Source organism: Schistocerca piceifrons, chromosome 5, assembly GCF_021461385.2.
Source record: "Schistocerca piceifrons isolate TAMUIC-IGC-003096 chromosome 5, iqSchPice1.1, whole genome shotgun sequence".
In the NCBI taxonomy this organism is placed as follows: domain Eukaryota; kingdom Metazoa; phylum Arthropoda; class Insecta; order Orthoptera; family Acrididae; genus Schistocerca; species Schistocerca piceifrons.
In genome coordinates, this window is record NC_060142.1 from 25,813,148 (window position 1) to 25,829,649 (window position 16,502).

General features: G+C 42.5%; 1 protein-coding gene across 1 annotated transcript in view; it reads right to left on the minus strand.

The window, feature by feature from the left end:
* Positions 1 to 16,502, minus strand: part of LOC124798371 (trehalase-like) — a 323,119-nt gene that overhangs the window by 140,575 nt on the left and 166,042 nt on the right. Inside the window, exon 6 of the mRNA XM_047261743.1 lies at positions 2,472 to 2,755. Coding sequence (XP_047117699.1) covers positions 2,472 to 2,755 — 284 coding nt within the window. The remainder of the gene's footprint in view (positions 1 to 2,471; positions 2,756 to 16,502) is intronic.

Here is a 16,502-nt window from a genome sequence, read left to right on the forward strand (position 1 = left end):
TGCCCTTCAATATACCCTCTCTTCCCGTTACCCACCTGACCTCAACCTCCACTAATTTCAAGTTGCCGCCCCTCGTTCATAACTTGTCACTCAACATCATCTTTGCCTCCATACTTCTGCCTCGACTGACATCTCTGCCCAAACTCTTTGCCTTTACATATGTCTGCTTGTGTCTGTGTATGTGCGGATGGATATGTGTGTGTGCGCGCAAGTGTTTACCTGTCCCTTTTTCCCCTCAAGGTAAGTCTTTCTGCTCCCGGGATTGGAATGGCTCCTTATCCTCTCCCTTAAAACCCACATCCTTTTGTCTTTCCCTCTCCTTCCCTCTTTCCTGATGAAGCAACCGTGGGTTGCGAAAGCTTGATATTTGCGTGTGTTTTTGTGTGTTTTTTATTGTGTGTATCTACCAGCACTTTCCCGTTTGGTAAGTCACAGCATCTTTTTAATATATTTTTCCCATGTGGAATGTTTCTTTCTATTATATATTATGAATATAATAAAGGGAAACATTCCACGTGGGCAAAATATATCTAAAAACAAGGATGATGTGACTTACCAAACAAAAGTGCTGGCAGGTCGATAGACACACAAACAAACACAAACATACACACAAAATTCTAGCTTTCGCAACCAACAGTTGCTTCGTCAGGAAAGAGGGAAGGAGAGGGAAAGACGAAAGGATGTGGGTTTTAAGGGAGAGGGTAAGGAGTCATTCCAATCCCGGGAGTGGACTTACCTTAGGGGGGAAAGAAGGGGTATACAGTCGCACACACACACATATCCATCCGCACATACACAGACACAAGCAGACATGTATGTGTATGTGCGGATGGATATGTGTGTGTGTGTGTGTGCAAGTGTATACCCCTTCTTTCCCCCTAAGGTAAGTCTTTCCACTCCCAGGATTGGAATGACTCCTTACTCTCTCCCTTAAAACCCACATCCTTTCATCTTTCCCCCTCCTTCCCTCTTTCCTGATGAAGCAACAATTGGTTGCAAAAGCTTGAATTTTGTGTGTATGTATGTGTTTGTTTGTGTATCTATTGACCTGCCAGCACTTTCGTACGGTAAGTCACATCATCTTTGTTTTTAATATATTTTTCCCGCGTGGAATGTTTCCCACACACATCTCTAGAAGGAAATCCTGTGCACAAATCCCATAGGACCTAATTGCCTGTTGCTGGTTACAAAAAAGTCTTTACAGGGGAGGCTGGGCAATGGTATGGTAGGCAGGTGTGTATGGTGTGGACAGTGTTTTATACGCCTGGCACACCATAAGTAGCCGTCACCTGACGAGAAGTGATGGATCACCAGCCTCTGTACAGAAACTTGGTACGGGGCTTGTTCTGAATACCCCGCTGGCCAACCAGATCCCTTCATGGTGCACCATGTCCAACATCTTTAAATAAGAGCATCTCTCACACTCGTACACTGTGAACTAGATTATGGGTTCCTTGAATCTCCACCTGGACATCAGGAATGGAATTACCTTGGCAAAATCTGTATGTAGTGTTGTCTGAAAGCTGACGCAGTCCCTCAGCCACATACTCCCGACGATCAAGTACCACGGTCATGGAACCCTTGTCCGCTGGAAGAATGACGATGGATTGGTCAGCCTTCAAATCACAGATTGCCTGGGCTTCAGCTGTGGTGATGTTGGGAGTAGGATTAAGGTTTTTCAAGAAGGATTGAGAGGCAAGGCTGGAAGTGAGAAATTCCTGGAAGATTTGGAGAGGGTGATTTTGAGGAAGAGGAGGTGGGTCCCACTGTGACGGAGGATGGAACTGTTCCAGGCAGGGTTCAATTTGGATAGTGTCTTGGGGAGTTGGAGTCCATAAAAACAAAGATGCTGTAACTTACCAAACGAGAAAGTGCTGGTATGTTGATAGACACAATAAAAGTGTCTATCAACATACCAGCTCTTTCTTGTTTGGTAAGTTACAGCGTCTTTATTTATATCAGTGTACTACACTGATAGCTCCAAACAAGGGAATTCCCTTGACTGCTCTGTCATGTTCTCTGGCCATGTCACCAGGATTCACCTTCCTGGCAACTATACTATTTTCTCAGCAGAGCTCCACGCAATCCTGAAGGCACTGGGCTGGATGTGCCATATTCAGGGCAAACAGTTTTTCATTTGCTCCGATTCCCTTAGTGCCTGTACCTTACAATTTCTACAGAACCTGTACCCATCTGAGGAGTTGGTCCAGCTGATATATGATGACCAACTGTACTCACTTCAATGGCATGTGGGAGTGGGGTGGGCCCTGGGGACCTGTCTGTGTTTGTGTTGGAGAGCAGTAGAGCAGGAAATGGAATGGGTAGTCTGTCAATGTAAGTATATCTCCAGAGAGAGAGAGAGAGAGAGAGTGTGTGTGTGTGTGTGTGTGTGTGTGTGTGTGTGTGTCTATATACATGAGATGAAATGCAATAATTAATGTCAATATTTAAACACAGAGAAATTTACATACCTTTTTGTGGCAGCCTGTCCAGAGAGGTGCCAGATTGCTGGGATAGAATTGATTCCTGCTTACTTTGTTTAGCATGTCATAGTCAAGCCAGATGCCTTCTTCATCATTCCACAATACTGCATCAATTGCTTCTAATATTTCATTCATTTTTGCTGTGTAATAACCAGCTTTCTCAGTATTTCCCAGTGAGGTATGAAATTCAGATAAAATTCTGGCATTCATGCATAAAAACGCATTCAAATCAACTGGTATAATATATCTTGTATGTGTGTTAGATAGATTTCCTGTAGTGTGCAAAAAGAAATGATCACAACCTTGTTATCGTACATCCTATAAACTATCATAAAAATTTAAGTATCTGGGAGTATTACTAATGAGAAGACACATGCTTTAAGTATTTTGGATAATATCTCACCATTTTATTTTTAATATATTGAGAAACTTAAGACATTGTTAATATGAACATTAGTGTTAACCAAAATTTACATCCTCAAGCCCAAATTTTCTGATAAATTATGGAAGGAGTGAATGATAAGATGCTACTTTAATTTAATTTTGGAATTTTGGGAGCATCAACTTCCTTGCATGACTTTAGAATGAAAATATGAAACTGCCTTGTGAGCCCCAGGCAGAGACTGTACCAAAATTATTTTTAGTTGTTATAGTGTTGAATTTAACAGTTCATTAGGACCATTTAAGCAAAACTTGTTTTTTTTTCAGGGAACAGTTATTTAATTAACAAGCAAGCTGAGAGGAAAAAATTTCTTACAATTAGAAAATTTTGTATAGTTCTGAATGTATTTTAAGGCAGTCTTTGCATATACATAAAGTTTGTGGTACTTTATCAATTGCTGGGAATAGGAAAACATTTTTCTTTTCCAAAACTTGTTTTATGCCTAAACTAGATCAGTGATATCCACTGTAGTGTGTTTCATAAAATGTGCCATTATACAGAGCATTATAGAATTCTTGTTCTGGCTGGTGCACAAGACTGAAGAAAGCTCAAGTCTCAACCCTCTCTTGTCAATCTGTCTTGTCTCTCTCCCAAATAATGCAGGAGAAAATTTTATGTTGCAGATGTGATTTTATTTGCACCTCTTCCTCTTCCTGTTTCTGTTTCACACCAAATATGATGAAAAATGTTATCAGTGCAAAATCAAACAATGGAAACTCCAGTTAGGAATATCAACAATGTAGGAAAAGATATATTGCTACTTATCATAAAGATTGCACATTAAATTGCAGACAGAGACAATTAAAAGACACTCTCACAAAGCTTTTGGCCACAGCCTTCACCAGAAAAAGAGAAATGCACAACATTCATACATATAAGCAAGCATGGAACACCTCATGCGTGCTTGGCGGCCAACTCCAACAGCTCTAGCACGAGATGCTGGAGTTGGCATTTGCACATGAGGTGCCCTTGCTTGTGTATAAGAATGGTGTGTGTTTCTCTTTTTCTGATGAAGGCTATGGCCTAAAACTTTGTGAAAGAGATATTTAGTTGTGACTGTGTGCAACTTAACATGTCATCTTTACAGTAAGTAGCAATCTATCTTTTCCTACATTGTTAATGTTATTAGTATTTTGTTTTGGTTCATGTACACCACAGTTTGATTATAGAATGGTACCTGTCAAGTGACAAGATTTCTCCAGTAGACAACTTTGGCAGTAGTTGATTTTGTTATATGTTGAAGACAACTTTTACAGTTTCTTCAGGGTACGAGGCTCGTTCAATAAGTAATGCCCCACATTTTTTTTTCCTCAGAACATATTTGTTGTTAAGAGTCAGAATTTGGTGACAATATTCATCACTATGTCTTGTCCATGTCCTGTTTTTCTATGTAGTCTGCATCACATTCTATGGCTGTACGCCAACTTTGTGGAAGAGCATGTATTCCCTGCTGGTGAAAGCTGTTGTCCTGTAGGTGTAGCCATGTTTTTACTGCATTACTGACACTCTCATCATCTTCAAAGTGTGTTCTCGAGTTTATTCAGAGTCTTCTCGTATGCCTCTGAATTGATGGTTGACGCTCTTGGCATCACATTCACGAGAATGATGCAATTACAATCCCAGAAGACTGTCACCAAGAGTTTCCAAGCAGAGGGGGTTGTCTTGAATTTCTTCTTTTATGGTGAATGAGGATGATAACACTGCATGGACTGCCTTTTTGTTTCCAGCGCAAAGTGGTGCACCCAGCTTTTTTCCCCCATAACGATCCATAGCAGAAAGGCCTCTCTGTCGGTCTGAGAATGCTCAAAATTCAGGTGAAATGGCCTTTCTTTGAATCTTGTGGTCCACTGCGAGCATTTGTGGAACCAATTGTGAGCACCTCTTTGCATATCCAAGAGTCTTGATCACTGCAGATACACTTCCAATGCCGACCGACAACTGTAGAGCCAATTGTTGAGTTGTGATGTGCCAGTTGGTACGAATAATGGCATCTGCACGATTCAGCATGTCTGGAGCAGAGACTGTGACAGGATGTCCTGAGTGTGTCTGATTATGGAGCTCTGTTTCTGCATTTCCTGAGGCTGTAACTTTCTTTGCCCATTGCCCAACTATACTCCTATCAACTGTAGCATCATCATACACTGCACACAAAAGTTTATGGGTGTTCACCATGACACCATTTTGACACTGTACTATGGCTCTGGTATCTGCCAGAACCGTTCAAAACTTCACCGGTGCACAGAACAAACATCAAATGTGAAGGATCAACAAGGATGTTTGTCTATGTATATTAATGGCTTTTTAAATAGATGTGGGGCATTACTTATTGAACAACCCTTGTATTTGTTTGTGATGCTGTGGAACGTCTTTGCATGGGCTTAATGCTGGCACAAGTTAGTTTTACGCACTTCCAGGCATTCTTCAATTTCTGTAACCTTCATTTTCAGTTCAAATTCATTGCATGTTGAACAGGTGTCACTGTGAGGATCACCAAAGATGAGATTAAAATTCTTATAGAATATTGTCTTAAATTTTGGCACAGGACAGCTTTTATCGCTTGCTCAGCCCTCTCCTTTGCAAAAATTTTCCACATTATATTTACATTTAATTTTGATTTTGGATATTGTCAACTCATTTTACCTCTACTATAGTATCATTCTCTACACTTTTACTTCAAAATATGATCTTTTGACTTGTTGGGTCGTAACTATGTCAGCCTGAGTTGCTCTCGAGCCACCTCTTCATTGCTATAGTGTAGTCCCACGTTCTTGATAGTGACAAGTAATCTGGCTTAAGCAATCATGTGATACACCTGTTATTTTTTAAATGGAGCAGCACAAACTGATGCTTGGGATACATCTCGAATTTCTATCTTATCTTTGATAGACAGATTTACAACATACCTAGCTGGTGCTGAAATATACATGTATTACAGAAAGAATGCATCTTGCTTGCATTCATCTTCTGAAGAATGTGATAGATTACTGAAACATGGCAAGTCAATGCAAGAGAGTTTGCTTGCATGACAGTCTTTCCCACCATGGTTGCTTGCCTCACTTCTTTCGGCATGCTGAGTCAATATTGGGCCCAGCATTTTGCTTTGAATATTGAGCTGATTTTGCTTTGGAGATATTCGATTGCTTTCTTTCTCTTCTTTTACACCCACCAAATGTTTCACTCACAGCAATATTATATTCACCTTCATCTTCTGTATTCACTATTTAACACAACTCTGGTCCAACACACTCACCTTCCACAAGATGGTGGTAAATGACAACCAACTCACATAACAGCTATCATCAACAAATGTAGTTTAATGCTGCCAATGCAAACTAAATAGACACCCAGTGTGTTGCCTAATGGAGCTCCCATCAGCCACCACACTGGTTGTCAGCTTAGTAAGAATGCACAGTGATATTCCCTGCCATCTATCACCAAGCAAAGCAACTATTCCTGGAGTGCCTTAACACAGTCGAAAAAGTACTTTTTCTGACATCTATTACACATTAAGCAAATTATGAGAAAATTCAGCAATACCTCTAATATCTTGCACAAACTAAGTACCATAAAGCAAGTTCTGAGAAGACCCCTACATATACATGAGGTGCGATTTCCCAAAACAGGCTGTATTATTTGTTCTACAAGTGTGGAATAAAGCAAGTTTTGCTAAAGCTAGCTGCATAGTCTTGTAGAGGATGTTGAACAGTATGTATTAGGAAAAAACTATCTTTTTTTATTTAAACAAAAATGCATAAAACCAGTTTTGTGAAATTGGTCCTCACTTGATAATCACTTTTATTATTAACCACCAGCATCATTGGGGTAAATATATTGACACATAAGTGCAATAATCCCAAAATACCTGAAATGGCTACTTCAAGATATTTGGTTAATAGCCTAATGTAACATTCTTACTTCAGTCTTTTGTAATGTTTTTTGACCTTTGATACATTGCCTGGAAAGATTGTGGTGTAGGTCAGTATTGAGAGAAATCCTGCAAAGTTTGCTAGCAATCGCATATGCCTGTCAACACAATGAAAGAGGTTTCTAAGTGCAAGGCATGCAGAACTCTACTTTTTGGCTACCTAACTGATTCATATGCTACTGCCAATTTATTTTTTTATGCATACATATGCACAGGAACTTCAGACATGCAGCCATGTCCACATGTATACTCTGCAAACCAGTGTGAATTGCATGGCAGAGGGTACTTCCCATTCCATTAGCATATGAAGTGTGGGAAGGAAGACTGCTTAAATATCTTTGTGGATACTGTAATCAGCCTAATATGTTACTTCATCAGTTGCCTTTCGGGGCAGTTGATGTTTATCTGAAAATGTCTGCTAGTTCTGGTTTTTCCACATTTGCATGGCATTCTCCCTGTTATTATACAAATGTGTGACTGTTCCTACTGTCCTCCAATGTATTCATAAATAGCCCCTGGTAGTACTATGTGGCACATGTTACACATACTTCAGCAGTATTCTAGGACAATTCGTACAAGTGTTTTGATAGCAATGTCTTTTGTATACTACAGTATTTCCCTAGTATCCCACCAATGAAATGAAAAGTGAAATGAAAGCTGTTAACTGCTTCCACCCTGATTGATCTTATCATTCCATTTAAAAAATGTAGGAAAAGATAGATTGCTACTTGCCATAAAGAAAACATGGCAGTTTGCAGACAGGCACAGTAAAAGACACATATATAGAAACTTTTGGCCACAGTCTTCATCAGCAAAAGAGAAACACTCTCCATTCATAGACACAAGCAAGCACACCTCGCACATACATGACCGTCCACCCTGGGAGCTCAGACCAGAATGGAACTATCACATGGGATGCAACAATGTGGAAGGGGCAAAGAAGCGAAAGGGATAGTAGTTTATGATTGGAGGCAGAGAGGAGCACTGTCTGGTAGGGTGTGCTGGGACTAGAATGGTGCAGCATCAGGAGGTTGTGGGGCAGGGAGATGAGAAAAAAAAAAAGGAAAGGAGTGTGGAAAGATGGACTTGTGTATTGTCAGTGGGCAGCAAACAAAGAGGGTGGGAGATGAGAATGTGGAGGAGATGACAGGACAGAGGGGGTGGAAACTGTTGGCTGGAAGGTGTGGGGACAATATGTTGCTGTAGGTAGTGTCTGGGATAATTATGGGAGTGGAGAATGTATTGTAAGGATAACTCCCATCTGCACAGTTCAGGAAAGCTGGCGGTGGAAGATGATCCAGTTGACCCAAATAATGAAGCAACCATTGAAATCAAGCATGTTATTTTCGGCAGCCGGTTGTGCCACAGGTTGGCCTACTTGCTCTTTGCCACAATTTGGTGGTGGCTGTTCATTCAGGTGGACAGCTGGTTGTTAGTCATACCAATATAAAAAGTTGTGCAGTGATTGCAGCAGAGCTGATAGATGATGTGGCTGCTTTCACAGTTGGCCAGGCCCCTGATGGGGAAGGATAAACTTGTGACAGGACTGGAAAAGGAAGTGGTGGGAGGATGGATTGGGCAGGTCTTGCACCTGGGTCTTCCACAGGGACATGATCCTTGTGGCAAGAGGTTGGGACTGGAAATGGGATAGGGATGGACTAGGATGTTTTGGAGGTTGGGTGGGCAATGGAACACCACATTAGCAGGGGTGGAAAGGGTCTCGGATAGGATATCCCTCATTTTGGGGCATGATGGTATGCAATGAAAGCCTAGGTGAAGGATGTAGTTTGGGAGGCTAAGAAGGTCTCCTCTAGATGGTCCATAAACAGATTGGCATGGGAGGCTGTCAGATCTTCATGATCTGGACTCAGGGCCAGACACCCTATCTTCATTCCTTCACAATCTCAACACTTTCTCTCCCATCTGCTTCACCTGATCCTCCACAACCCAGTGTGCTACCTTCCTGGACGTTGACCACCTCTTCTCTGATGGCTCCATCCTCACCCCTGTCCACATCAAACACACCAATAACCAACAGTACTAGCATTTTGACAGCTGTCATCCATTTCACACAAAAAAATCCCTCCTGTGCAGCCTGTCTGCCAGGGGATGGCGTATGTGTAATGACGATATCCATTGCCAAGTATGCTGAGGGTCTCATGAAGGCCTTCACAGAGAGGCACTATCCATAGAACTAGTCTACAAACAGATCTCCTGTGCCACTTCCACTCACACTCCCAATCCTCTCACCACCCCCAAGAACCAGCCACACAGGAGTGCCCCCTTTGTCACCCAGTACCATCCCAGAATGGAAAAACTGAACTACACCCTTCACCAGAACTTTGATTATCTATCATCATGCCCTTAAATGAGGGACACACTATGCGAGATCCTTCCCAACCCTGCTATAGTGGTGTTCCATCACCCACCTGACCCCCAAAATATCCTAGTCCATCCCTATGTCACTTCCAGTCCCAAACCCTTACCACAATGATCATATCACTGTGGAAGACACAGGTGCAAGACCTGCTGAATCCACCCACCCATCAATTCCTATTCCAGTCCTATCAAGGCTTATCCTTCCCCTCAGAGGCCTGGCCATTTGTAAGAGCAGCCATGTCATATATCTGCACTGCTTCATTGCAATCACTGCACAGCCTCTTATATTTGTATGACTATCAAGCAACTGCCAGATTGTGTCCAAGAGCACAGTAGACCACCCTGTGGCACAACATGCAGCTGAACACAGTACAGTTGATTTCAATGGCTGCTTCATTGCCCGAGCTGTCTGGATCCTTCCCTCCATCATGAGCATTTCTGAACTGCGCAAATGGAAGTTATCATTACAACACCTTCTCTGCTCCCGTAACTACTCTGGCCTCAACCAATGGTAACATACTTTCCCCACCCTCTCCACCCAACAGTTTCCACCCCCCTTTACCCAACAGTTCCCCCCCCCCCCTTCTGTCTTGTCATCTTCTCCCATTCTCATCTCCCACTATCTTTGCTTGATGCCCTGTGACAACACACCTGTCCATCTTTCCCCACTCCTTTCCTTTTTGCTCCTTTTTCCCCATCTCCCTGCCCCACAACCTCCTGACAGTGCACGTGTTAGCATGTTAATCCCTGCACACTCTGCCAGACAACATTCCTCTGTGCTCCCACCTGTGCGTTACTATCCCTTCCACTCATCACCCCCTCCAGATTGCTGCTTGTATCCCATGTGATAATTGTATCCCTGCCCAAGCTGTGGGAGTTGGCGGTCGTGTGTGCGTGAGGTGTACTTGCTTGTGTGTGTGTGTGAATAGTTTGCGTTTCTCTTTTGCTGATGAAGTCTGTGGCTGAAAGCTTTGTGCAAGTGGCTTTTTAATTGTGCCTGTATGCAACTTAACATGTCTTTTTCACGATAAGTAGCAAACTACCTTTTCCTATAGTGTTGATATTCCAGAGTTTCCATTGTTTTATCATTGTGTTTCATACCCCTACAATATGTTACAACTAGCTATGTTCATGAGATGACTGATTACAGCTGTGAGTCACTGATATTGTAGCCATAGGATACAACATTAAAAAAAAAATTCATTAAGTACTCAATTTTACGTTTATGAACATTTGAAGCAAATGGTCTTGAGCTGTGCTGCGGCTCGTGTTGGTGCCATTGCTAGGTTGGCATCATTTAGTTGGTGTAGTTGTGGGTGTCGTCTTCTTCATATGTTCATTGGCACCACTCTGTTTGCAAGCGTTGTCTGTCTGCTAGTGGTAGCAGCGATGGTTATTGATATCTAGTAACAGTGGTACTATCTTTGGGGCAACGTTGGGGTGTTTCTGTGTGGTGTGAGTTGGCAGTTTGGTTGGAGCAGATGAGCAGCCAGGTTGGCGCACCGCGAGAACACACCGGGACCACTGGTGGCACGCATGCACTGCTGGATGGAAGGGCTGTAGTCGCGAGGGGTAACCTTGTTGTCAACCGGACCCAGGAAGTTTAAGTTGAGTGGACCTTAATTCAAGTAGTGAAGCCTCCACCATTGTGAGATCTCACCATTTGCTTGCGTGTTGCTGCTTGCAGTGTTGCCGAGGTGAAAAGCAGTGGGTGGAGCATTGGGGGAAGGCAAACCTAATTAGCCATTCTCCACTTCTTATTGTTAATTGTTGCATTCTGTATGTTATTATTTGTGAAGTTCAACCAGCAGTATTTTTCCTGCCTAGTGGCTGCTAATGCCCTGGAGCTTAGTGTATGTTACAGCAGCGTACTTTTCCTCACTTCGCCACTGCTGTCCGGTGAGGCGTGTAGTTCGACAGCTTCCTTGATTTGTGGGCCGGTTGTTGTTTCCCCCGCTCCCCCTCTTCTCTAAACACCAGAATCTGAAGATGTAGTGCTGACCACTGGTTCCAGCTTGGGTGTGTTATTCCATCGTTGCATTGGTCACCGTGCATTATGTAGATTTGGCAAATGATTATTGGTCGTGTTTAAACTGCCACTAGTCTGAGTTACCATCTCGTGAAGTGAATGCAACTCTTGGCTGCCTGTCTCATAGTTTGCAAAGTTTTGAGGGACTTTCTCAGGTTGATCCTTGGAGCAATGTCTGCGGCCCCCCTCCCCCTTTTTTTAGTGAGATTTTATGATTGTTTTTAAAAAAAAATATTTTAAGGACTGTAATTTCAAGTTCAAAGTTGTTTAACTGGTTCTTAAAAGATTGATATTCAGGCTTTCAGCCATGAAAGAGTTTTTAAATTATTTCTATTGGGGCCTTCAGCCGAGAAATAGTTTGAATTTGGTGTCATTAAGGCCTTCAGCCGTGGAACACTTCTTAATTTATTGTCACCTTTTATTTGTTGTTGTTTCCAAATAAATTGTATGTGACTGAAAAATAAACTAACCAAGAGCAGTTGATTACGGCCTTGTCCACAATCGTAACCCAATCCTGCCTTCCTTGGTACCAGGTCTCAACTGGTAGCAGAGCGTAGCCATGATTGTAATATTACTATTTCAGTTGCTGTTGGTTTGAACTGTAACTCTGCCAGTGTTATATGATATTTGTCTTTGGTACTGTGTTCTGCTTTTGGTGACCAATTCTAATGGTGGTCAGGCAGTGACCTGGGATTGGCCTGTTGAGGAAGGACCACTTTATTTATGAGCTGGCGATAAGATGCCAGGCTAATGAGGGTAGTGTTCCGGATTTAGCAGCCCGATTACTTGCTATCATGCTTCAGCCAGTTGACATCACACCAGAGGTTGTGGGTGAGACAAAGGCAGCCATTGAGTTCTTGTTTAAAGCTGTTAGTAGCCTTGAGGATGACATATGTTTCTTAGAGGGCACTGAACCTAGTGGCAGTCAGTTAGACAGGGTGGGGGCGCAGTTGATACATTTGACCAAGCGAATATCTGATTTAAGGCAATTAAAGTTAGAGGATCGTGATAAGGAATCAACAGCTGAATTATGGTTCCTTGGTTAGTAAATTTCAGTTTAAGATCACATGCTTAGAACTTGATAGGAAGAGTATCAGAGAGCAGGATTTGTTATCGTCCGGGCGGTGTGCTAGCAAGCCTGTCAGTAACGCCCTTATGTCTCCCGAGAGGTTAGACAGGGCGTTTGCTAAATTTCCTAATCCCCTCATGCATTTGTTTCAAGACATCACAGAATTGGTAGTTGACCAACTTGAGCAAAATGAAAGGTTGTTATGGTTGTTGGATCACAATGAGCAACATGTTGATGCGTTTAGTGTTTTGCATCAAGTAGTTTTGTCTCTATTGCATCCTTTAACTAGAGGTGAGTTGAGGATCCTGGTATCCAGGGCCATGGCAGAAGGGTTTTCCTTGCAGCAGTTAATGGAGATTGAAATTAGCAAGAGGTTGACCATGGGAGTGCGCAAGCAACTCGAATGTCGGTATATTTGGCAGATGCAGCAAGATAAAGAGGAGTTACATCAATATGTGGAAAGAGTCAAGACGGCCTGTTTGGCCTTGTTAATTGACTTGCCAGAAAAGGAGTTAGTTTCTGTTGTCCTGAGGGGAATGCGAGCGGCGGATAAGTCACACTTTTTTTTTCATGGTTGTCCCTCCACTTGGGAGGAATTTCGTGCCACCATTGTAGTGATATCTGCGTTACCGCTCTCGGATGATAAATGCTGTGAAGTTAAGGTTCAGTCTGTGAGCATTACTGAGAATGATTCCAGATTTTCTACATCAGCTCAGTCTGCTAAAAAGGAATTGCGATGTTGTTTCAGGTGCGGTTGGACAGGGTATTTAGTTCGTACTTGCATTCAGCTGCGGGCACCCAGAGTCGATAACTGACGCCTGGCTGGGCAGCGACACCGGGATCGAGCCTTTAAACCCTGGTGTGCCCATGTCGCTGCTTGATCATCACCTCCTCTGCCTTGTATTTGTTCTCGAGTAGGTGGCGAACCTATTTGTGCCCTTTTGGATTCCGGTAGCTCCATTTCATTGTTGAGTTTGGAATGGTTCCTTGAATTTGGTCATCTTGCAAGGCTTAGGTTGGTCCCTTCTCCAGTGCAGAGATGTTGGGTTGCCAATGGGTAGGTGTTGGCTCTGCATGGTTGGGTCTGAGGGAGTATCTGGGTTGGTGATTTCTCATGACCCTTGTCTTTGGCCTTGGTTAAAAAGCTGCCAGTCGATTTGATGTTGGGGTGTGATTTTATTGGTAAAATTGATCTTGTATTTGATGATTCAGGGTACACCTTTTTCTTTAAGTTCAATTCTGCTCAGAAATTTGGGTTCTGTGAATGCGCTAAATGTAAGGTGCATCAAGATGCAGGAACGTTGGCTGTTCGTACTAAGGTTAGTGAATTTGATCTCACCCATCTTTCTTCCCAGCAGGCCTCTGAACTAGGGGGTTTGTTGGAGAGGTTCCCAGAGCCTGTCTGTGACAGACTGGGTGTTACTAATATTCTTGACTACCATATTCGTCTATCTGACCCTATTCCCGTCAGGCAGTCCTCATATCACCTCTCACCGTCTAAGATGAAGATACTAAGGGGAAAGATCTCCAAAATGCTTGAGCAAGGAGTTATTAGGCCTTCTACAGCTGCTTATGCCTCCCCTATATTCCTCATCCCTCATCCATAAGGATCAGGGGCGGTTTTTCGGCTTGTTTTTGACTACCATCACCTAAACACGAAGGTTATCCTAGAATAAGTTCCTTTACCTGATCTTCATTAACTATTTTACTTAGTTTACCGGGGTTAGTTGGTTCACTGTGCTCAATCTGAATCAGTCCTATTATCAGATTCCCTGAGCTGAAGAATGCAAACAAATTACGGCATTTTGTACTGATTGGAATCTGTTTAACAGGATCCCCTTTGGTTTGGCTACAGGTGCAGCCATCCTTACTCGTTTGCTGGATAATATTCTTGGAGACTTGAAATTAGTCTGTGTTTATAATTATCTGGACAATTTGCTAATTTATAGTCGTTTGTTTCAAGAGCATTTGGAACATATCCAGCAAGTTCTTGCTAGGTCGCAGGGAGCAGGTTTGACTGTTAAACCCAGTAAGGTGACACTAGCCAGGCAGCAGGTATCCTGCTTACGTCACTTAGTATCAGGTGAGAGCATTCGCATTGACCAGGAGCGGACTAAGGCATTGAGGGCTCTGCTGCCACCTACTGATTAACGTGGGACTTCCAGGTTCATAGGCATGGCAAATTATTTTAGGCATTTTGTCCCTAATTTTGCTCAGATGGTGGCTCCTTTAAATAAACAATGCCGAAACAGGGTGTGTTTCGATTGGGGACCTGCCCAAGAGGTTGAGCATATTAAGGCAGCTATAGCCAATCCTTCCGTTCTCAGTGTGCTTGATTTTAATAAGAAATTTGCTGTCCAAACTGACACATCTAATGCAGGAATTTTGGCAGGAGTTTGAGGGTCAAAGGCAGCCATCGTCGGTTAATCAGCGCTGAGCTCAAATATTCTGTTTACGAATGTGAGGCATTGGCCATCTTGTTCGCATTGGAGAAGTACCAGTTTTATCTCAAACATAGAGTATTTCAGCTAGAGACTGATAATCAAGCCTTAAGCTGAGTGCTACCCAGACAGCGTAAAACTGGCCATATCATGAGCTGGATGGTACGCATTTCGGCATTTCAGTTCGAGGTTAAACACATTAGGGGCACTAAGAATGTGCTCATGGACGTCCTCAGCTGTATGTTTACTGAACATCCATCTAGTGAGGGCGCCCAAGAAACTGAGGAGGGCAGTCTTAGTTGTGATGTGTTAGGCAGTATTCTTCATTAGTTTAGTGACACTGCCGACCATTAGGATCAGGACCCCACTTGGGGACCAGTTAAGAAATGACTTTCGGTGGGAGAACGTTGGGATGAATACATTTGGTAAGTTTACTTCCCATTTTCTGGGTCCATGTACAATGATGAATTTTATGTAAAAGGGTGGGATGTGCCAGGGAGATTAAGATCTGTGTACCAGCCACCCTAGTACACCCGGTTTTCCATTACCTTCACAACTCTTTGATTGATGGGCATTTAGGAACCTATAAGACCTTGCAGAAGATTAAGGAACATCTGACTTGGCTGCCTATGGACCGAGACATTAGAGATATGGTTTCTCGTTGTCAGTTGGGTCATGTGACCAAATCGAAGAACACTCTTCAGCATGGCTTCCTAAGTTCTGAGCGTGAATCCTGCCCCATGGACAAGCTCTATATTGATTATATGGAGCCTGTATCTCACACCAAAAAAGATTGCTATTCGGGCCTTCACCCGAGAAAGCCTTCAGCTGTGGAACACTTCTTAATTTATTGTAACATTTTATTTGTTGTTGTTTCCAAATAAAGTGTATGTGATTGAAAAAGAAACTAACCAACAGCAATTGATTACGGCCCTGTCCACAATCGTAACCCAATCCTGCCTTCCTTGGTACCAGTTCTCAGACCTATGTTTGCACCACTTTGAAATCTTGTCAAGATCTGATTGAATATTTATGCATCTTCTTTCAGACTGTACTTCAAGAGAGATAACTGTACAACCTGTAAAAAAATCTGACGTTACTATTAGTATTGTCTTCCAGGTGGCTGATATGAAACACCAGCAGCAAGTATCCTAAAACACTTCCTTGGGGCATGTCTGAACTTACTTCTACATCTGTCAATGACTCCCCAGCCAAGATAAAAAATATTTGTCAGGCAACCGTTAACATATACTTATAGAATTGCATGATACATACTGTGCTGTCTTACGATACATTTATTCACCAATGGGTTTGATCATGGACATATTCACAGTGAAAAATATCTATTCTGACAACATCACATGGCACACATGCTATGTAAGCAGGAAAGTATAAGCCATTACTGACTTGAAAACCTAAGAAAACTGGTACTTAATGCTGTAATAGAGGCTTAACCAAGCAGAAAACAATGTAGGAAAACATGACAATATTAGTAGTAGTAAGTGCACAGCACCCTTGCTTAGGCAGGTTGTGCACTTACTACTCTTTCGTATTTCCACATTTTAAACATTATTTTCTGCTTGGTTGAATCTGTATTACAGTATTAAGACCTGTTTTGTTGTGTGTTCAACTCAGTGATGGCATATACTTTCCTGGTTAAATAGCATGTATGGCTTGTGAAGTTTCCACAGTAGATATTTTTCCACTGTGAAGGTAGTCCGCAATTGAAACTGG